This window comes from Neltuma alba, unplaced genomic scaffold (assembly GCF_004799145.2).
Source record: "Neltuma alba isolate B1F8T4 unplaced genomic scaffold, ASM479914v2 tig00011202_pilon, whole genome shotgun sequence".
NCBI lineage: Eukaryota > Viridiplantae > Streptophyta > Magnoliopsida > Fabales > Fabaceae > Neltuma > Neltuma alba.
In genome coordinates this window covers 57,351-80,329 of record NW_021635926.1, presented here as the reverse complement: position 1 = coordinate 80,329, position 22,979 = coordinate 57,351, and the positions used below count along the sequence as shown (strand labels likewise).

Below are 22,979 nucleotides of genomic sequence, written 5' to 3'. Positions count from 1 at the left end.
TGAAAATACAGACCTAATCTGATTTATGAATATGAAATTAAATTATTTACCATCATACACTCAAATATTGATTTGAAAGGGGGCTAAAAAGCCTTTCGTGCGGTACGCTAAGATAAATAATACCATTCGAAATTAAAATTACCACAGAAAACGTGTTGCTAGAAGACCAAGGAAAAACATAACACATAGGTGGGGAAGAACACAGTGGCACTAGCAGGAATTGTTACGTGTTAGCCTTTAAGGTAGCGTTATGAACTTTTAAGCCAAAAAAATAAGAAGAAAAAGCTTCATCGATGCAAGATTCATGATGCAATTATGATCCAATGGCATGGGCCAAGCAAAATCTGCATTGTTTGGCCGTTTGCGACATCACGTGTTTTGGTTATATTAAAACTACGACCAACAGGCTTTCATAGCTCAGTTGGTTAGAGCACCCGTTTAGTAAGCGGGAGGTCTTGAGTTCGACTCTCAATGAAAGCAATATCTCTCCTGCTGAGTTAATTTTTTCATTCGCAATTGTAGACGCCATTACCGAAGAGAGCATAAGTACAGACAAGCAGAATTATACTTTTTTCCCCCCTTCTAATGCTTCTTCGTCATCAGCTTACACGTAATTCTGCTCACGTTGGTGTTTGCTATAACTTGTTCGTCTCCTGCATTTCAGCATCCATAACTTCATCTTCCTGCTTCAATGCATAACTCCTTCTCTCCATGAAGAATTTGCAAAGGAACCCAAGTTAAGAAGTTTATAGTGGAAGTAGCAGAAGCATGACGAATCTTTGTTTAAACAGCTTTTTGATATTGAGAATCAGCATTAGTCCAAGCGCACTGATACAATATAAACATTTATTTTAAAGCACCGACACACTTGCTTTTCAGAAAATTGTAGCTAGTTATATATGTACAATACGGTGCACCGTCTCATTCCAATAGTTGTTTCTCAGTTGCTAACATCAGATTGAAAACTAGAAATTATATACCATCCCCAGTTGTAGGTTGAGATGTTGTTTTCATCTCCCTTGATTTATTTCATGTATCAACTTGATGAGCTTCTCATTTTCTGGTACAACTTTGATGCACAGATTCTGCTTCAACTGGGAGTTCACAAAATTCCCAGCACGTAGTTCCACATCCTCAGCATCAAATTGGATGCCATATTTTTTGATAAACAGTCTTCGTATCACAAGTAGTGGCTGCAATTCACCACATTTTGAGGCTGCCCATATCACACTTGCTATGGCTTCCGTGACCTTCATAGGCAAGTTTTGCACACAACTGCAATAATAATATCGTCAGAATGTTAAGCTCATGACAAAATGATGGTGACTGATGAGTGAGATGAGAGAACTATATAACTTGAAAGTAAAAAGATTCCTGTGTGGATACCTATATGTTCGCAAATATCTGCGATGTTGGTGATGATGCATTCACAGAAGTTCTCAATCTGATTATATTCAGCCACTTGACACTCGTCCCTGTAAAGTTGTTCAACCTGAAGTTTAGGGGCTGAGCGCATTTTCCTTCTAAAAGAGGGTGCTATTTAATTCTCTATTCTACTCTATCCATTTATTTCTTCTTCACTTCTCTTGTCAATTGTAAGAAGTAATATGAGCCATTATATTTGAAGCAATCTTTATATGTGTAAATAGGGTGTTCACGGGACGGATCGGGACCGGGACAGAGTCCCGGTTCCGTCCCGATGAACAGTACGGGACAGATTTTCTGTCCCGTGTCCCGGCCCGTCCCGGGGTTGTCCCGTCCCGGTCGGACGGGACGGATCCGGGACGGGACCGGACGTCCCTAATAATTTTTTTTTTAATTTTTTAATTTTTTTAATTTTTTTAATTTTTTTTAAAAATCTAATTTTTTAATTATATTTTTTTGAGCTTAAATCTCATAAAACATCTTTTTTATTTGTTTGGCACTCTTAAACTTAAACAAAAGCTCAAAATTTACATATATAGTTATTAAAAACTCTAACACAAAAGCTTTTAACACAAATAAACACTTGCTAAAAATTCTAATCATCAATAATCTCAAATCATTAACAAATATAAAACTCTAAATAAATATATCCATAGTTCCATACAATAGTCTCAAATCTTAAAAAATATAAAAAATGATATTATATAAAAATTAAAAAAATTAAAATTTTTTTTTTTAAAAAAAGGAACCGGGACGGGACGACCCCGTCCCGTGTCCCGTCCCGTCCCGGTCCCTTTTTGTCCCGTCCCGGTTTGTCCCGTCCCGAAAAATTTCGGGACGGATCCGTCCCGTCCCAATAAGACCGGGACCGAAACGGGCCGACCGGGACGGGCCGGCCTGAACACCCCTATGTGTAAATTAGTGATGCAGTATTGTCGAGAGAGAGAGAGAGAGAGAGAGAGAGAGAGAGAGAAAAGAGAGGAGAGAGATAGAGAGATAGAGAGAGAGAGAGAGAGAGAGAAGAGAGAAAGAGGAGGGAGGATAGAGAACCAAATGCGACGAAAAAGTGGAATGGATCCATCCACACTTAGTGGCGTTTATTTCTGGGGATATCAAAAATTAGGACTTTCAGGTATAGAAACAAACGTTTAGTCAGGTAAGACCTAACTAATTAATCTCTATTTCTATCTGTCTCCACTGGGATTCTGGAGCCTAATAGGTTTCGTTTTGGTGTTAAATGCTCTCTTCTTGATAGCATCAAAGTCATGAAACTAAGAGGCAGAAAGTGCCCTGGAGGATAGGGCATGGGGGAGGCTGCCATTGTGGAGGAGTTGAGCAATATCAGCTCGTGACTGCTTTATGATTGTGAGCTTCCTCTTCTTTTGAATACTTACACATGCTTGAACTTGCATTATCACTTTCTTCCTGCAACACAATTGAATCCAGAATAAATAAATAAAGCTTTGTTATTAGTGAGCTTCAATCTGGTTATGAAATTAGAATTTTAGAGGGAAAAAAATCAGAGGGACTCAGATATCATAACTCCCTCTTTGAAAAGAAGGGATGGAAGTCAAACTAATAAGTAGTAATTAATTCGCCAAATTGATTTTGCAAAATTTTAACTCCAAACCTATGCTTTAATATCACGAACTCTTCAACCCAATTATCACGATATCGTTGCAACAAAGTATTTAATACATTGGCCAAATCATGTGAGGAAAAATTTTGGCTTCAACGTTGACAATATGGGGAAAAAATTAATAAATTCTCTTGATTTCAACTTTTGATAACTAACCCATATGTCTACAATTTTATAAATATTCCTACCAAAAAATTCAGCTGCGAGTCATTCTAATCCTAATCCCAAATATCAAAATTTGAAAACTTCAGCACAAAAATGATTGAAACTGTGTGAGTCATTGGTTAAAAAAATAGCTAAGATAATTACATAAATAAATTTTAAAAAAAATACTTCTAGAATGTCGAACAGAAGAAAAGTAGAGAAAAAACAAAGGTTATAAGGCTTGAATATGAAGCTAAGGCAAAAAGGGAAAGAATTGAATGCTAAAGATGTACAGGAGACAGCTATATACATACGCAAAAATCAATGTCCTGTGCATCTTCTAATAATAGACACCAACAAAAGCCATACAAATGAGTTGTGTTATTTGTCACTAACTTGACAATCTGACATTATCAGCAAATACAACACACAAACATTATTTTTGTGACTTCTTGTTATTTTCATATTACAATAAAGTCTACTTTTAACTAAAATCACCTTAAAAAGGAGATGTAAAATTCTCTTAAAAGGGATTTTTCCTCTGATGTTAATTAGGTCGTGCTTATATATATCAAGAAATTGTTCAAAAAAATTCTTTATTAAACAATCAGAAGACTTCGGGGCCCAAAAAAAATAATTGACTAATTAATCAGAAGATTGTTGAAGAAAATCGGTTACCACTTATTAGAGGCTTTTCTCATGCATCCTTTTGGCATTGATCCATGCAAGAACAGCCTTAATTGCTTTAGGCCACATTGCTTTTGATGCAGGCGGCTTCTTCATTTTTGTTCACAGAATTGCAACACAGAACCCAGGAACCTGAACATGAACCACTCAATTCGTAAGAGCTGCATATATATATATATATATTGTATAGGACATTTGAACACACTATAGCTTGATTTGGCTCCATATGTTTGATGACAAGTAAAAATGGTTACAAAATCAAATTACCCACGAGCTTATGAGTAATCATGTGTTTGGTTCAATTCTGTGCATCAAGATAATATTTGTTTAATTTGTTGATCTCATGGTATTTGGTTGGCACAGTGAAGTAATATAATTCTGATTGCAACATATTACAACAAAACATTTATTAATATCTATTATATAACTTTAATAAGGGGTATAATCCATATTCAAACTTCTATTAATGAATCAACATGTGGATCTATATCTAGCCTCCACTGGGATAAAAATGTCATTTCATATTTATTTATATTCTTTTAGATAAAATATAAATTTCATATCATGATTTCTTAATAACATGCCTAACAAATACTCTATAACCATCATTCAATTACGTTACATTTTCTGGCATTAAAGGGCCACTCAGATTTTGCATGAATCTGCCATATCTGGCCCAGGAAAGGCAATAATTGTCGTGGATGATTTCTCGTGAAAGTCTTGAGACACATCAAGATGATATTATAATATCAAAAAAAAAAAATCAAATAGATATATATTGATTGAATATATGTCCTCTTTAGAATGTCGTTTATATTTATATTGTTCAAGCAATATTTTTTTATTAAATGTAAATCTAATTTTACAAATATCAAAAGAACCAGTCTTGCAACCATTTTGATAAAACTGGGCCTCACTACCTAATTACCTTATGCGAAAATATATTTATTAGATATTATATATATATATATATATATATATATATAGACACAGAATCACTTAAAGCTTCGTTTTTCAAAAATGATTTGTTACTTGTTTGTTAATTATCAAAGTGATTAAAATAATCCCAACTCAATCTTACATATAATTAAAATAAAATTTAAAAAAAAAACATATGAATATGACCCTGCGGGGAACACATGGATGAAAGATGCGTGATGATAAGGTTGCTTAGAGGGGAAGAATAAAGGAAAAGGCATATAAATAGAAAGACTTTGATGATTGTTGTATTGTGACATTTCACTTATTTTCCTTCCTTCCCAATTCATTCATTTATTCCATCACCTTCTCCTACCCACCCCCCAATATTTATATCCAATCAATTTCCTTATTTTATTTCTTCTTTTTTTTTATTTATGAAAACTGGATCAATATAATTTTTCAATAACCCAAAATCATGCATGTTATTGGTGTTTTCAAAAGAAAAAAGAAAAATAAGTATGATAAATAAACATGGGGAGTCTATTTGCTTCTCCTCCAACCTTTCTCATTACGTACGAACATTTGGGCGGGTCTCACCCACCGACTTGACCCCATCCAATTCCCATAATGCCCTCTCCATCTACTCTTCCTTTCTCAACTTTCACCCCTTCTTCTTGTTTGTCAAATTTTATAATTAAAAAAACAGATATTAATGATTAATTTTAATTAAATGATTTTACGAAAATTAGAATAAATAAATATGATTTTTCCTCCTCTTTCCACTTGCCTCCACCTCAAAGCTTGCACAATCTAATGACTCATCCCCTAAATATTTAAAAATGATATAATCCTTACAATCCAACAAAAGATCTCTTCATTATGAGCTAACCTTTCTGATTCTTAAAGCATGAATTTTTTTTTTTTTTTGCGAGAAAAAAGTATGATATTTATTAATGATACACCATAAACAAAAATAATAATGTAGGAGAAGTTTAACGCAGATAATACCTATAAACAACCCAAATGGCCAATTAATATTAATAGACACGTATATCTTTTTTCACCGTGAAACATAACCATCTCCAATAACTTTTTAAGTATTCAAGCAAAATTAAAAGCATATAAGGCTTGTATGTGAAGCTTAAACTCTGAAGCAAAGTGCGAGTAAAGGCCATGGCTTGTTAAGTAATTTCAGTGTTGGCAGGTGAAATACGCATTTTCAGAATTAGTCCATCGGTGCGACGTCTTTTTCCTCTTGTTGCTTTTCCTTATTTTAAATAAGTTTCATGCTTTTATGTCATTTACTGTATAATAGCTTGAATCCTCTGCTATATTGCTTGAGAGCCGGTTCTCTTCCATTGCGGGTGCCGTGAGAAACAGAGCATATATACAGAGATCAGGCTGCTTTCTGTTGCTTTTGGCACTCTCATTCATCCTCCATGGCTTCCAAGATCTTGCTCATTTCTGTCTTCGTAATCGACTTGATCGCTTTTGCATTGGCTGTAGCAGCCGAGCAAAGAAGGAGCACTGTGAGTATTCAATCTTCTTCCAGTTTTCATCCTTTTATATCTCACTATCTGCTATGTTTTGTCTCTCTTATCACATCACAAGGTACGAGAGGCTGATTCGGGTTCAATCATGTTTTTGTTTTTGTGTTTGTGAATGGTCGTAAATATGTGTTAAAGAAGAAGAACGTGAATTTGTTTTCCTTGGTCCCCCAAGAAATTCTTTGGGAATGAGAATCTGCTCTGAATTTACTAATGTTTTTGTTTCTGGGTTTGTGAATGTTTTGCCAAATATCTTCTTAAGAGAAAGAACATGGATTGGTTTTCCTTGATTGCTAATTTTTGGTTTGGAAATGAGAATATGAGTCTGAATACAATGATTTTTTGTGTCTGAGAAATGTGGACGGGATAAAGCATAATTCTTTGCGTTTACTATGTGTTTGAACTTAAGCGACATACAATCTTTCCTCTGTTTCTATGCCGTGATCCATCTAAGGTTGGCGGAATTTGTCTACTGCAGAATGGTTTGCTTCTGTTAATTCATCTTGATATTCCAAATGAAACAATCTTGAATAGTATGCATTCTTGTGACGTTCGAGTCATACTGTAATAGTGATTTCTTTTTCTTCTTTTTTTGGCTACATTTAGCAGTAGACTTCCAGATCTATGTACATGTCTTATAGTTCTACCTATACCCGACAACATTTGCTCTGATTCTGCACTCCAGATCTCTTTCTTTACCTATCTATACCTGTGAAATTCATGCATATGCGTAAAGAAGAAGTTTCAATCATATGCCAATATCAAAGTGCTTGCTCTTTATTTTTGCCAAAGCTTGATCTTTATTCTATTTTGTTTTGGTGACATGCTCTTTATTCCTTTCATCAATGCAATTGTTAATGGGGCTAAGTTATCTCCTGGTTCACAAAGCCAATTTGTTGGGCTTAGTCCTGGACATGACTTCAGAATTAATGCGCTCAGATCTAAGCCCAAGAATTGGGCCTCCACAATTTCAAGGCCCTTAGTTTGGAGGCCTGAGTGTAGATTTGAAACGAAAGTTGTTATTGATTCTTAAGCTTGCAATTTAATGTTGAGGATGCTGGGTAACAGAAGACTGATGTTTGTGTGCATTTTTTGGCAGGCGACAGTTGTTCAGGACAAGGAAATGAATTATAACTACTGTGTGTATGACTCAGACATATCAACTGGATATGGCGTTGGGGCACTTCTGTTCCTTATGGTCAGTCAAGCCCTCATAATGGTCGCCAGCAAATGTTTCTGCTGTGGGAAGCCTCTCAGCCCCGGAGGTTCAAGGGCTCTCGCTGTTGTTCTTTTCATAGTCTGCTGGTATATATATTACCCACTCACTCTTCTGTGCTTTCAAGGAAAACTCTCAACTAAACTCACCAAGTTCAGACTTCTTCATGGCTAATTTTACTCTCAAGGCCATAAATACTCATTGAATAATAACTTCTTTAGAAGTTAAGTGTTTTTTGATTATTAGATCAGTTTTGAGATTCGCACTCCATTAATTTGAAAAAGAATCTCAAACTAGTAATGGATTGTGGTGGTCAAAACACTTAATCCTCTATAGAATGTTGAGTTTCTCATTGGTTATTTACTCTATAGTTCTTGATGCATTGAACTGACTATCATTATATGCAGAATTCTATTGAAATACTTATGATGTGTTTGGACATTTGTCACCATTCATTCCAAAGCATGTTTAGCGAGATACAAGAAAAGGTTGTATTTCAAAAATGTATGTTTAGGCAGCCAAACACAGAAAAACAAACTCATCTTTAGATGATGTTTCATTTCCCCTTCGCAGGACCCAAACCCACATTAGAGTCAGAGCAACCATAACATTTCTTGTTTATCTCCCATAGAACCACATGTGAGGCAAAGCAAATCTACCCCTAAACCCACATTGAGCCAAAACAACCATGGCCTTTGTCATACGTTCTGCATTTGAGCCAAACCCAAGTTTTGCGAACTCTAATCCAAACACATCATTATGTAGATCACTTCATAGTTTTTGCTATGTTTGAACTGAGCTTTGTTTGTATGATGCAGGGTGTTTTTCTTCATAGCAGAAGTATGCTTGTTGGCAGGATCAGTGAGAAACGCGTATCACACAAAGTACAGAACCATATTCGGTGACAATCCACCATCTTGCCAGACAGTGAGGAAGGGAGTGTTCGCCGCCGGAGCAGCTTTCGTCTTCTTCACAGGAATCGTCTCAGAGTTCTTCTACATCAACTACTCAAGAGCCAGAGACAGCTTCCAACCTTATGGCGGTGCTCCTGACACTGGTGTCGGTTTGGGAACCTTCAAGTGACTTCACACCCTCCTTAGATTATTACTTTGACAGCAATGTGATTAAGTAATTGTTCCATTTCATGGATTCATCAATCCCATAATCTCTGTTTTAAGGTTTCCGTATAGTTTGATCCTAAGATATATGCATACTCAATTACTTTGTCTACCATTTTATGATTCTTTTGTTTGTTTTCTTCACACAGGGCTGCTTCATTTTTGGTGCCTTTGCTACAAATTTTATTCTTTCCGTTTTATTCCCTCCGATCCTAAATATAAGACTCTTTTTGTAGTGTAATTCTTATATTTAGAACCGAAGGAATACTATATACATACCAATAAGAAAATCTGTATGCTTCTGGCATTCACTGCATCGTTTACCATCCAGAGTTGAAGGCTTGTTTTGAAAAAAGTTCTTTTTGGGGGGATTAATTTTTTTAAAAGATGCTTAGTTATATTTCTGAATGATTTAAAATTTCTTATTTATTTTTAAGAATATACGGGGACATCTTTTCAAACCAAAAGTTCTGTCAAACTTTCTAGAAGTTCATTTGTTCATCTGAATGTACTTTTAAACTTAATTCAAAATTTTAAAATGACATGATCATATGTTTTTAAAAAATTGGGCATTCTTTGCCGTATAAATTTAATGCGTGCGTGTGAGACTCAATTTTTAGATTCAACGTCAGCGTATGCCGGTAGAACTCAACAAAGCAACTATATGATAGCAGTTTTATTTCAACTTACATGAAAGTTTTTTAAAAAACCACTTTCAGGAGAAACCAAATAACTAATGTTTTCAAATTGGCAAAAAAAGAAATAGAGGATAAAAGGCATCCAGGAGAATACAATATAGTGTTTATTACAAAATGAACACAAAATATAAAAGTTCACATAAGTGAGTCTGATCCGGATGGGGGGTCTGATCCAAAGTATTTTGACCCTAGGCCCACGAGAATGTTTGATCAAAAAAGAGAATGTATGGAACAAAATACACGGGCTTGAAATATGGCCCATGAAGCATTTTGTTAAAGAGAGCTTCCTCCGTCACTTCCTGGGCCTCGAAAGGCCCATATTATAGAGTCGCCTAACATGTGTGAGACATGTTAGGCTACAAACTGTTTGAGGGAGGCTCACCATACAAGACCAGAATTATTTTAAATGCACAAAATTTTGACATGTGGAATCTATCTAAAATTTAAAATTAAATACTACTAGTCCCTGGTTCTACTTTATAAAAGTTGCTTGTGAAATTATTTTGGTCTTATTCATAAATCCATTTTATTTCTCTCATTTATTATCTTTTTGTCCAAAGCACCCGTGTTAGAAAATAAATACTGAATTAATTTTGCTTTCTCTCGCTATTGAATCATTAAATTAAGAGGTATTTTATGAAAAATATAACAAACTTTTACAAATGAAAGGTAAATAATTAACTATTTTTAATAGTAACTATGGATTAATTAATATAATCTTATACATAGAACCAGAGAGAAAGTGTATTCCCTCTGTCTCTTATTATAAGTAACATAATACTCCACTACATAGATCAAAAATTTATTTGAAAATAATAAATAGGTAAAAATTAGAAGTTCTTTCTCCAAAATACCCTTATTTATAGGAAAAGAGAGTATAAGAAAATTATTATAATAAAGATAATTATAAAAGAGAGAGAATGTCTGATGGAAAGAGATGATGGTTTGAAAAATGATACAATAAACATATTGAATATTAAAATAAGTAATTAATGGGGACAAACTAGAAAACTTGCTATAAAAATTTAAGACAGCTTGTAAATGTTACTTATATTTAAGAACAAGAGGATGATGATAGTTGTTGTTTATAAAAGAGACGGAGGGAGTATATTCTTAATTTTTTGTGCCAAAATAGTATAAAGGCACCAAATCAAAGAGGGTGTCTAGGTGAAACAAAAATTACTGTTAAAAAATATTTTCACTCTAATCAAAACAAAAATCTTCACACATATTTACTTTGAAGTATTCTGGAAACTCCGAAAAAAATTTTAAAAAGTACTTTCACATAAATCAAAATAAAACTCTTTTAACATAACTACTTCATATGCCGTAAAATTATTTTTAAAATTATGATTTATTTCCACCCAAACACCCCCAAATAAAATGCCAATATCGTAGATATGTCATAAGGTTATTGTGCATGAGTAGAACACAAGTAATTTCATCCACTGGCAACTATTTAAATATCCAATTTTTAAACATGCATTAGTATCAAGCAGACTTTGGTGTTCTCAAAGAAATTGAAATCCACACCATGGGTAAGGGGAAAGTTTTATTTGAATTTTTAATCATTTATTATACAATTTTATATAGTATAATATATATACCACTGGTAATTAAAATATAGTATCCGTTGGTCAAATATTAATTTATATTTACATACAATCTCTTGCAAGTTGCATCACTTACAAACTATAAACATGCATATAACTCAATTATTAGCATGCGACTCGAGATTTAATTTGCAGCAATAAATTACATTTTTATTTGATTTATTTAGTTTTCATTTTAAAAAAAGAGCATTAATGCATCGATGTAACATGCTTGCTTAATGCCGTGCTATACGCAAGTGTCTGGAAATTATTTAAATACATTGATCAATATCAATATATGTGGCCAAAAAATATCAGTATGTAAAATAAATTTTATAATAAACCGCACAATTCATAATTAATGAATGGTATCGCTGATGTAACAATTTTATAAAATAGACGATAAATATATCTAGTTATTCTAAAAATGATTAAAACATAGACCAATGTAAAATATTCAAAGGGCAAAAATCCACGTTATTGATCAATAAGAAACAGTAGAATTCATCTCAAATCCAATATACTCCTCCGGTCCTTATTATAAGACCCAATTTGACTTTTTATTTGGTCCTAATTATAAGACCCAATCCATTTTCTCTCTTATATTTATGCATTTTTTTCAAGATAATCCTTCTAATAATGATAGTTTTAGCCAATATACTTAATTAGCAAGGATATTTTAGGAATAACAACACTTATTTATTATAAATAACCAACTTAACTTACTTCCTTAATCTCCTCAAATAAGTCAATTGGGTCTTATAATTAGGACCGGAGGAGTATGAGGTATAAGGTACATATTCAACATAGCGTGATACTCTTTGAGCATTTTATTCCTAAATATTAAGTGATTTGTAGAGTATTTAATGATCATTTTTTATTTTTATCCTTACTTGATTCTGGTTAGAAAAAAAAGAAAGAAGAAAAAGTAAAGTAAGAATGATTTGTAAATACAGATAGAGATGAAACTGTAGTAAAGATGAATTTAGAAAATTTTATTAATTTAATATATTTTTTAGTATGTAAGAATAACTTACAGCTTATTATAAGGACATGAGCAGTAGTTTGGAAATTTATGGAAGAATTAAACTTTGAACATTAATTTATAATTAAGTTAGAATATAAGGGAAAGATTAATAGAGCACATGGAGGGAGATTTAGAAAAGTGAAATGTGGCAATGTAGGAGGGGTAGTTGGGGGATTGTGGGGGACGATTGGGATGTGATGGGGTCCTCTAAGATAAAGAGAAGAGGGAAGGAATAGTTAAAAAGAAGCACAAAACCCCAAACACAGGGAATTGGATATTTAAATTTGGGATGCTAAACAAATAAGAAACCCTTTTTAGTTTTTTAGGCATTGAGCTAATCTACCAAATCAATGCATTTGGTACCCTCTTGTACTTCCCCTTCCTTATCCTTTTGTCATTTGCCAACCATAGTTTCTTCTCCCCACACAGAAACCAAATTACATTTCACGACCCCACTTTTAGGATATTTCCATTAGAACAGACTTGGTCTGGGTTTCATTTTTCAAGCACATTTTCTCTTAACTTTTTTTAATTGAGTAAATTATATAGATTATTTTCAAATTCTTTTAAACCCAAATTAACATTGGATTCAAGGAGCATTACACAATTAATTCTCCAAACAGTTATTTATCAGCAATTTTTTTCTTTTTTTTTTAAGTTTTTTTTTTAAATTTTGTCAAACAAGCAGAAGTCGAGTATATTAAAAAACAAAGATAATTATACTATTTACAAACCACGGCTATGTGACCCATGCACCCTAAGCTCCCCATAATAAATCTTTGACTCCACTCTAATTTTTAAATTTTTTTATGATAAGGACAAATTAAAAAATGTCAAACAATATTATTAAAAATTTTGGAATTTTGTTAATGGCCAAAATGCAAGTGTTTTGAAACCGAACCAGTTCTGCCAAACATTGACAGCTGATGATATCACTCGCATAAAGCTCTTTCCAGGTTTGACACAGATAGATCCATAAGTTATTAACGGAAAATTGCAATAAAGTAAAGAAAAAATGTAATTACCATAAAGTCCTATAAAATCTTAGTGGCAACTGAGCAGCTGGTAAGACAAGTTTCAAATAGGAATTGACAACTTCTCTCTTATTATTGGGACTTTTTTATAGTTATTGTTTTTTTTTATGGGAGTCTAATTTAATTCTCCCCATTATTAATGGCCTCTAAGAAAATCCTACTAGCTTTTTTTCCTTATCACGTCCCCAACATTATTTCACTGTAATCATCTTTTGTCCTTCTTCTTCACCAAATATTCTTGCTTTTCCCTGCCCTGACCACCACATCTCTGCAGAAAATAATGTAGCTCCAACAAAGAGCCATTATATTCAAAGTTTTGATTAAATTCATCTAATATCATTAAATCCACGTATAGCGTAAAATTCATTTTAAAAAAAAAATTAAGCGAGTGTGACTGGCTTTCAGCGTCTGGGTAATACGGAAGAGGACACATCTATCTGATTATGATGAATAGTTGGCTTCTGGATTCTTCAAACCTGTAAGTGGTCAAAAGGAAACACTAAAAGACATGAATTACAGTCCAATAATTATACGTACGTATTATGAGTTAGGCCAGTACGGGTACGAACATTCTGATCACTTTGAGACTGAAAAACAAAACCCCCCCTCATAAAATATTTTTAAATATTAACAAAAATTCCCACGTTACTCTGAATTGACCTGAGTCCATAGAAGAGAACGAAGTAGAGGTTTTTCTACTGTTACTTTGCAATTCATTGTTTCTCCATTAACCTTTGAGACAAATCAGCCTAGTTTCTCTAAATAAGCAAATTTCAAATGAGGCCAGATAAATCACCATCTCAGATATACACACACACACATATATATATATGGGTGGCCAAGTTGGGCATTTATTTTTTGTGTTTCTGCAGCTTGATCAATAGTACAGTGCACATGCATGGGAGGTTTCAACCAGGAAGACAGAAAAAGAGAGGTTGGAATGGCCAAATCTATATGTAGGTTCAGGATAGCTGCAACGTGCTCTCAGCTTTGCCCAGTTTATGACAATATATAGCATCTTCTTTTCCTCCAACTATACGTGTTTATATGCCTGGTTGGGAATACTAGTTCTTTCACCTCCCTTTATTTCTTTTTTTTTTTTTTGAATGATAATAATAATGGATTAATGAATGGCAAGTATTCTGTCTAATCCTTATCATAAGAACTTTTTCCTGACATAATACTCCTCCACTAGTATAAGGGTCTTATATTTAAGACAGGAGGAGTATAAGAGTCTTTTATTTAAAACAGAAAGAATATAACACTTACTTAGTATTCTTAACTCATTGTAAAACTTTTCAATTAAATAATCTAAACTCCTTTAACTAATTATTTTTATTTGAAAAATAACTTGTCTTAAAGTGTCATTTCATTTGAACATTCTAATCATAGCCCTAAACAGTCATACATGATGCAACGTTTGCATTAATATATGTAATGGCCTATATGTGGTCAACATGCATCTAGTGGCCTATTCTACATACATACACATATATATGGGTAATGATAACCTCATATTCATTCTTGTATCTCAGATTGACTGGTTTATATCCATGCCACAATGATTAAGTAAAGCATCTAAAACAGTAATCATAGCCAATCATATGCTGCCACGTTATCATCTGTGGAGGACATCGTTACATGTGAAATGAAGCTTCCAAGAAGCATCTTCCTATAATGAGAATATATATAGAGTCATCACTTGTCAAGCAAACACATGGATAATTATAATTAATTAATATATTAATAATAAATCCACCTCACCGAGTTTGATTTAATTAATTAAATTAATCCCAAGCATGTTACATCACTGTTTACCCCTATACAAAATTTTTCTCAATAGTTGAATAATTCGATTTTTTTTCCGATTGTTTTCAGTGTTAATTAATTAATCAAATTCGCTTTTGATAATCATACCAGCCTGTTGGGGGAATCAGGGCATGTGGAGTACTGTCTGCAGTGTCTTCGATTAGAAGATCTGAAATTTTTGCTTCTGAAGAATTTCAGTGTTCTTCTTGCTTGTTTATTAATAATAATTCAATCCATAAGTAATAAATAAATAAATAATTAAAGAGATGGTTCCAGAATGATGGGTAGATTAATATAGATGATAGTGAATGTATATGTGTAAGGTAGTGCATGTCAATCAGAAATCACTATCTAACTCTCTGTGTTTATTTATTTGATGGCAGTGAGAAAAGGATTGATGTCACTAATTTATTAATTAATTATATTATTCACGGTCCACTCGCCAAAACTCTGATTGGATTATTTTAAGTGGAGATGAACCAGAAATCGCCAGCATGATGGGTAGATTATATTTAATTCTTAGCACTGGGGTTCAAAAGAAAATGTGTTAATAATTGAGATTAGTAAGGAATTGCGTTGATGATCTTGGTTAATGTGGTTTAAGTTAAGCTAATAATAACATAAATACTTTTTTTAATGAAAACTAATATCATTTAAGAGTGTGTGTGCGAAATGCGAATCAAACATACTTTCTCGTGTGTAATGTGATGAATAAGCTGTAGGCTTTATTTCTTATAAATGATGTAATTTGCTACTGTGGTTTATATTAACAAAAATGGTTTTCCACAGAAATTCATATGAAGATTTTGCTCAATGAGAGTGGATTCAAATTCGATGCACTAGACGGCTAGACCGCACAATTTTTTAAACGGGACCTAGATCAGTATATTGTTTTAAAAAAATTAAATTTATTTTTAATTTTTAAATGATACCAGTATTTTTTAAATTAAAAGTTAGAATTTTATTTTTCATCATTATTTACGTCTATCAAAATAAAAATTTTACTGTCCAATTTAATGTATACCACTCCTCTGGTCCTTAATGAAAAACGAAATTAATTACTTTAAGTAAATTAAGAACGTTGGTTAAATTAATTAATATGATATATTTTTTCTAAAACACTCTAATCCTTTTTTTTTTATTTCATCACTCCCACTCCTACTTGATTATTATTGGAAAAATATTAATAGGGTTAATTTAGAAAAAAATTAATAAACATGTGAAATAATCAAATAACTCTTATATACAGGACTAACATTAACTTTCAAATTAGTTTTTATATTAAGCATCAGAGGAGTTTATCCAAATTTAGGAATATTAATTGCTCATGCTCGCCTTTAATTCAAATTATACTAAGCTAATAATCCAAAAAAATTCGATTAAACTACCAAGCTTAAAAAATGTTTGCTAGACTAAAACCAAAACAATAGCTCCAAACCGGTCAAAAACCCCACCTGATCTATAAGCTATGCCCATTAGGTCATAATTAATCATTGGAATCTAGCTGAACGACCAGTCAAATTAAGAAAAACTACAATATATTGAAGCAGTCAATTTAATAATTTGACGGGGATTTGATTTAATTAATAATAAATGGTAGGTGTGACTTTGGTGACACAAGTGATTTGAATTTGATTAATCGACTAATATGTTGGTTAAGTTGTTTCTCTTCCAGTTAATCTGTATCTTAATTGCAATGGTGATTGATTAGGGCTTTCCATTATTGTGACAAAGCAATAACATTAATATGTATTAACAATAATTAAAGTTTCATTCAAAAAATAATTAATTAATTTGATTAAAAAAATATGTCATATGGTGCCCAATGGGAGAACAACGATATGGCAGAAATGTGGCAGTTATTAAATTGTCGCTTTTCTTGCTGATAAAGTTTATTAAGCTGCACACTTTGATCCAAATTTAAAGTTTGCCTTATAAACTTACATGGCATTTGAAATAAGTCAGCACATTTTTTATTTCGTAAGCAGGGTCCTGTGTGTGTGTTTTTAGATTTTATATTGATAATTTGATTTTTTTTTTTCATATGCATGTTTTTTTTGTGTTTCGAAATGATTTTTTTGGACAATGCTTTTTTGTTTGTCCTATTCTTGTTGTTTGATGGCCAATCTCATCGTTGACCTAATTAAGTTTGTGGCAAAAGTTGTAAGCATAGTCACATTGACCTGTTCTCTCATATTGAGGACACCTCATCATTTGATTGGAAACAAGAACTAAAACTTACAACCCTAATCAAATTTTTTTCACTAATTAGACACATTTTCAAATAAAAAATTAGTCTGAAAAATAAAATATACTATTTATAATTTATAAGCAATACAATTTTTATAATTTTAATATTATATATGTATAGTAGATTTTATTGACAGCTTGATGATATGCATTTGAAGATGTACAGTTAGTTTTTTTTAAATTAATATCATATTAGAATTGGATATAATGATAATGATAGCAAGGAAAATGACTGGGAATAAAAAAAAAATTGCTGATTTTCCAAGCAACAAAAAGTTGTATCGAATTTCATTATCGTCTTTTTGCTTCCTTCAATTCAGGAATCCCGCAAAGTTCTCAAATTTAGCCGATTAGGTACGATATAGATTTAATATATCTGTGGTTTATATTTTTCTGATAATAAATGGGTGTAGACTATTGTATAAAAACTAAATAAGTAAATAAAACCCCGGATAAAACATGTCTTGTCCTATTATATTCACTACTAGGGCTGTGCAAAAACCCGGTGGTCTGGTATGGTCCGGTCCAACCCGAACAAACCCGGTCCAATCCGATCCAGAAAAAATTGGCCCGAAATAAGACTGGACCAGACTGGACCGGACTGGTCTCATCGGGCTGGACTGGACTAGGGACTGACCCCTCAGACCAGTTGGTCCAGTCCAGTCTAGCCCGATTTTTTTAAATTATTATTTATATAATTTAAATTTGATTTAATATTTCTATATAAATTTTTTATCTATTCAAATAATTAAGATTTATCTATTAACTTTCGAAGTAATGAGCATGCATATATATTTTCTACAATTTAAGATCTATATTGATGAGGATTAATTAATAAAACACGACTTCATTGGGAAATTGAAAAGGAATGATCAAATTTGATAAATTTTGAATTAAAATATGTGCAAAATTTTATATAGTAAGTTACAATCTTGCTTCCTATCGAAGAAAATTTTTTTTTAAAAAAATAAATTTAGGTCTCTGGACTGCCTGGACTAGTCCAGGCAGTCCAAAGGACCAAGTCCAGTCCAACCCGACCTCGGGTTGGCACTGGACTGGACCAGACCTCGGGTTGTTTTTTTCAGCCCGAGGTCTTTACTGGACCAGACTTCGGGTTGATGACAAACCCGGTCCAGTCTAGTCCATGCACACCCCTATTCACTACGTACGGAACATAACTAAAATTTTTGTTTGATAATATTAAACTAAAACAATTTATAAAATTATTATTTTTAAGATAGTGAGAAAACATCAAACCAAAACCACAAAATCAGATTCATACGGTCCCCCACCTTCAATCACCCAACCACTTTCCTCCATTCGCTTCTTTGTTTATGATTATTGGCTGAGAATTCAATGGGTTTAGTTGAGGTGGAGCACACATTTGTGCATATGACTGCATTTCCTGCTTAATATTTTTTCTTTTTAATTAATTAATCCATATCATGATCCATATGGCTGCTTAATGACATGATCAGGTGGCCCTAGTTCGACCAATAACTAATCTTTCTCCTGATCCATATGGCTAGTTAATTTTTTTCTTTTATTTTCTTGGGGTGGGGTTGTAATTAATTAAATAAGGAAAAAGGGGGCGGGGATTTATTTTAACTTCTTTTACAAAAACAAAAAAGAAACATATATATTTTAAGACAAAAGCAAATTGAGGTATGATAAGGAGCGAAGTGCGCGTGATACCAAATTTAAATCTCAAAGCGTATGCTTTTAGACATGGAAAGAAAATTATGAGATGAATTATAAATAATTAATGCTAAAATAGGGCAATAAGGGGATCATAGTATAATCAAATTCTGCTAATGATCGTGTGGTAGAGAGCTTGTGTGTTCGATCTTCCTTGTAATTTCATCTCGTTGATTACTGCACACTCTTCTATTCGGAGGGGGAAAAAAAAGGTATAATCAAATTTTCAGTGAGAGTGGGTGTCGAGAAGTGAAGTTGTGGTCAAAAACTAGGAATATAATTTAATTTCCGTGAGAAAGACTGTCAGTCTGATAGATAGATACGTGCGTGGGTGTAAAAAACAGGAACCAGCTTTTTTTGAGTGAGTGTTTGTGAATATTTGCAGGGGAAAATGAAACGAAACCTCATTCACTTACGTCTTCTGTAACTTAACGTATAAGTCTTATCTGAATATATTACCTCAGCCTGAAACATGGAAGACAGTAGTGAATACGAGGATCCCAAATTCTTTTTCTTCACACACACACACACACAAATGCATAGATATGAATGCTTGATGAAATTAAAGGTGCCATATATGAAGACAAAGCTTTTATCCCAAGGGTTCTTGAGTGTGATTTTAGAGAGGAGGGGAGAGGATTAAAGAGAAAGATATGAGCTGCTAGCTGCCTGAAGCAACTGGGGATTAATTATTATTTTATGATTATATATATAACAATTAAATATTGGGGGGGGGGTCAAATATCATATGACCTGCTTGACTTGGTCTCAACTTTGCCTCTCTTGCAATCTATATAGCTATATGTCCCATATACTATTAATTGTCGCAACCTTAAGCCACTCCCTTGAGCACCTCAATTATTATTGCTTCTTTTTGTGCTTTCTCTTTAAAAATTAAACTGGCCCTCCTTTATATTATATATATATATATATATATTCATATATAATTTGATATGAGTTGTGTTGTTTATAATTTGTTAATGCATCATCAATATATATATATTAGTAAAAACATCACTATTTAGATTTGTGAATAATATATATATTGCAATGCATGCGCATGAGGTCTGCTTGTTTTCGTAAATGTAGTATTGTAGTATTCTCTGGGCTTCCAAATCTCTTATGTGTGCATCCGATATTGATCTATCTGAATTCAACAACGTAAATACTCAACAAAAAAGGTTTTAGTCTACCTCAAATGTTGAGTATACACAGTCACCTAAATTATTCCGGAATAAAAGAGACCAATGATAAGAGTTTATTTTGTAAATTACTCATCTAAATTAAATTGCACGTGTATGTCAAGAGATAATTTTAGCGAGATTCAGTAGCTTATACAAAAATATTCCAATATCTTTTTGCAAAATATATATATTCCTCTTATCCCAAATATAAGACCCACTGCAAAATGGGTTTTATATTTAAGACTGGAGGGAGTATATATGTATGTATAAATATTGATTCATATACTCCTCTTGATGTTTAATACAAGATCTAGTTTAGTTTAGTTTGTAATTAAAACTGGAATACAAATTAGATATCACATTAAGGATTGAAGATGATGAAGGTAGTGTGTGAATACTCATGTTAAAGTAAAGTTTATTTTTTTTGGTCAAGTTAAAGTTTATTAGAGAGTCTCTTGGAAGACTTTTGGGAGCTATTTATATTCCTCACGGCCACTACGTCCATAAATAGCTCCCGTTTCATGGCTTCTTCGTGTTCTGAAAAAGTAGTTTTTTTTTAATACTCCTAATAACAAAAACTTGAAAGGCAGGAATCATGAGTTGTAATCCTCTAATTAAATAGGTCAATTCTCATATATATATATATATATATATTATTTAAGTCGTATATATGCTTTTGTAATTGACTATTCATTAGGCTGCTTTGCTTTCACGCGTTTTTAAAAAATGTATATTATGACCAGAAGGATGTAAGCTAGCAAGCATTTAGAAAACTTCAATTCAATAATCGTCATGTTTGGATAATTGGATATGTAGGGCTCATCCCTCAAGGTGTTATATATATAATATGGTGGCACTAAAACAGCTTTTGGCCATCACTATCTAGGTTTTGACTTTCTCCAATTCGTATATATAAATTAAAGGATAAATAAACCAAAACCAGATGTAAAACTGACTCAAAAAACATAGAAACATGCACCCTTATTGAAGCAAATGTTCGGTAGATTTACATCCTTCAATTGGTTTCTACATTTTAAAAAAAATTTCTTCAAGTAAATCACGCTTAAACGATCAATACGTATATATAAAAAGAAGATATGTTCATGTAATTACGATGGGAGAGAAAATTAAGTGCTGTTTGAGATGTTACTTTAATTAAGTTCGAGTCTTATGAAATTGAAAGAGAAAATTATCATTGAAAGAGTTTTACACCAATAATGTAACTCGACCCCAATTCATGTGGATAAGTCAAGATGTGGCGTGACTTTTTTTGTTATTAAAAAAGAAATTGGTTGATATTATTAAATTTAATTTTTTTAAAAGCTTTCATCAAAATTGGTGTTGTCTGCCAATAAGCAGTTGAGGTTGAAATTGTACTTAAGTGGGAAAGCTGCCTCGCTGGTTCTGTCGCTTCTTATATCTATTGGGTAGCTATATACGTAGACTATAGGATGATTGGCAACCTTCAAATCATGGTTTCAGAAGCACTTTTCTGTAAAATAAAGTAAATTCTTCCACATATTTACTTCATAAACCGTAAAAACCTTCTAAAATTTAGTTTGGTTTCTAGCCAAACACCCCCTACTACTACTCCTTCCTCCGTATGGGGAAAAAATTAGTAACAGTTTTTTATATAAAAAATTATTTAATTTTTATTTTGATCTTAAATATAAAATTTCAATTCATCTTATCTTTTATATTTATTTATTTATTTTAGATAGTTCTTATAATAATAACAGTAGTTCTAATTAGTACACTTGATTAGTAAATATATTTTTAAAAAAACAATACATATTTATTACAAATAACTAACTCAACTAATTTCTTTAATTTACTCAAATTAGTTAACTGATTCTTATATTTAAAATCGGAGGTAGTATGTTGATAATATGTTATGAATATTTGTTGTTGAATAAAATTTATAATGCATGCAAAGTTTTTCAATGATTTAAACATATAATAATAATAATAGAGTACAGACATTAAATACTCATGTATTAGAGTTAAAAAGTGAACACAATCTGTTAAAATATCTATAAATTAAATTATGATGAATTATGTGAATTATTTTTTTTATATAAAAAGTTTTAGGTAAGTTGAGTTTTAAGAGCTCATACTTTCATTTCATGTTCAAAAGGCATTTACAAATTGTTCACTAATAAAGTTATTACATCTTCAAACTCATAATTATGAACCGACTTCTTATTAATCGGATTATTTTTTATTGGCTAATGTGAATTATTTTTATTAAAAAGGAATTAGGAAAGGAAGTAGGGGAGATCCAAATGAAAGGGAGAGGGGCGGAGGCTGGAGATAGGAGGCAGGAGGGCCGTACATCACGTGACGGGAAAGTGAAAGAGATTGATTATAAAAGGCAACTTCGTCTGTGTTTGACTATGTTACCTTTAGGTGCAAGTGTGCCAATTTTAGGGCTCAGCCTATGCCCTTTAGGGGTATCTCTAGCTTCTCTGCTCTCTCTCTCTCTTTCTTTTTTTTTTTTTTAGGTTACATCTCTATTATTCTTCTTCAATCTTTACCCTTCGCAGGGAACATTCAAATATCTTATTCATTTTTTCGAGTCTATTCAACAAGCCCCAAAACTTGTTTATTCAATCTTTTTTTCCGTGACCCAACAATCTTATTGTACTTTTTTTCACGTGGACAATCTTCTTGTATTTAAGACTTCATTTCGTTGAAACATATGAAATTATTTTTTTAATAAATTTAATTTACTTTTAAATATAAATTTTAATTTATTTTGTCTCTAATATTTATCTATTTTATCATCAAATAATCTTATAGTGATTGTATATATAAAGAGTTTTTACCAAGTAAGAATTCCAATGCACATAATTAATAGGAGTATTTTAAAAAATATGATATCTATATATTATAAATAACTAACTTAACTAATTTTTTAATATTTACAAATTAATTATCTAGCCCTAATCAAAGTCTTAATTCCCCGTTTATTTTCTTTTCTTGTTTTC

At 32.2% G+C, this 22,979-nt stretch overlaps 1 protein-coding gene and 1 non-coding gene across 2 annotated transcripts; both read left to right on the top strand.

Moving 5' to 3' along the window:
• Positions 1-406: 406 nt before the first annotated feature.
• Positions 407-480, top strand: TRNAT-AGU (transfer RNA threonine (anticodon AGU)). Its single transcript has one exon. It is a non-coding gene; the product is annotated as a tRNA-Thr (tRNA).
• Positions 481-6,175: 5,695 nt separating this feature from the next.
• LOC114762255 (uncharacterized) lies at positions 6,176-8,841 on the top strand. Its single transcript, XM_028951717.1, has 3 exons — positions 6,176-6,345; positions 7,463-7,668; positions 8,398-8,841. The coding sequence occupies exons 1-3, from the start codon at positions 6,256-6,258 to the stop codon at positions 8,660-8,662; spliced, it is 561 nt and encodes a 186-aa protein (XP_028807550.1). The 5' UTR covers positions 6,176-6,255; the 3' UTR covers positions 8,663-8,841.
• Positions 8,842-22,979: the final 14,138 nt, after the last annotated feature.

Bases quoted from the DNA above. Each gene is read 5' to 3' on its own strand.
- LOC114762255 (XM_028951717.1), top strand. From the start codon at position 6,256: ATGGCTTCCAAGATCTTGCTCATTTCTGTCTTCGTAATCGACTTGATC. The intron at 6,346-7,462 runs GTGAGTATTCAA...ATTTTTTGGCAG, and splicing joins CCGAGCAAAGAAGGAGCACT to GCGACAGTTGTTCAGGACAA. The intron at 7,669-8,397 runs GTATATATATTA...TGTATGATGCAG, and splicing joins GTTCTTTTCATAGTCTGCTG to GGTGTTTTTCTTCATAGCAG.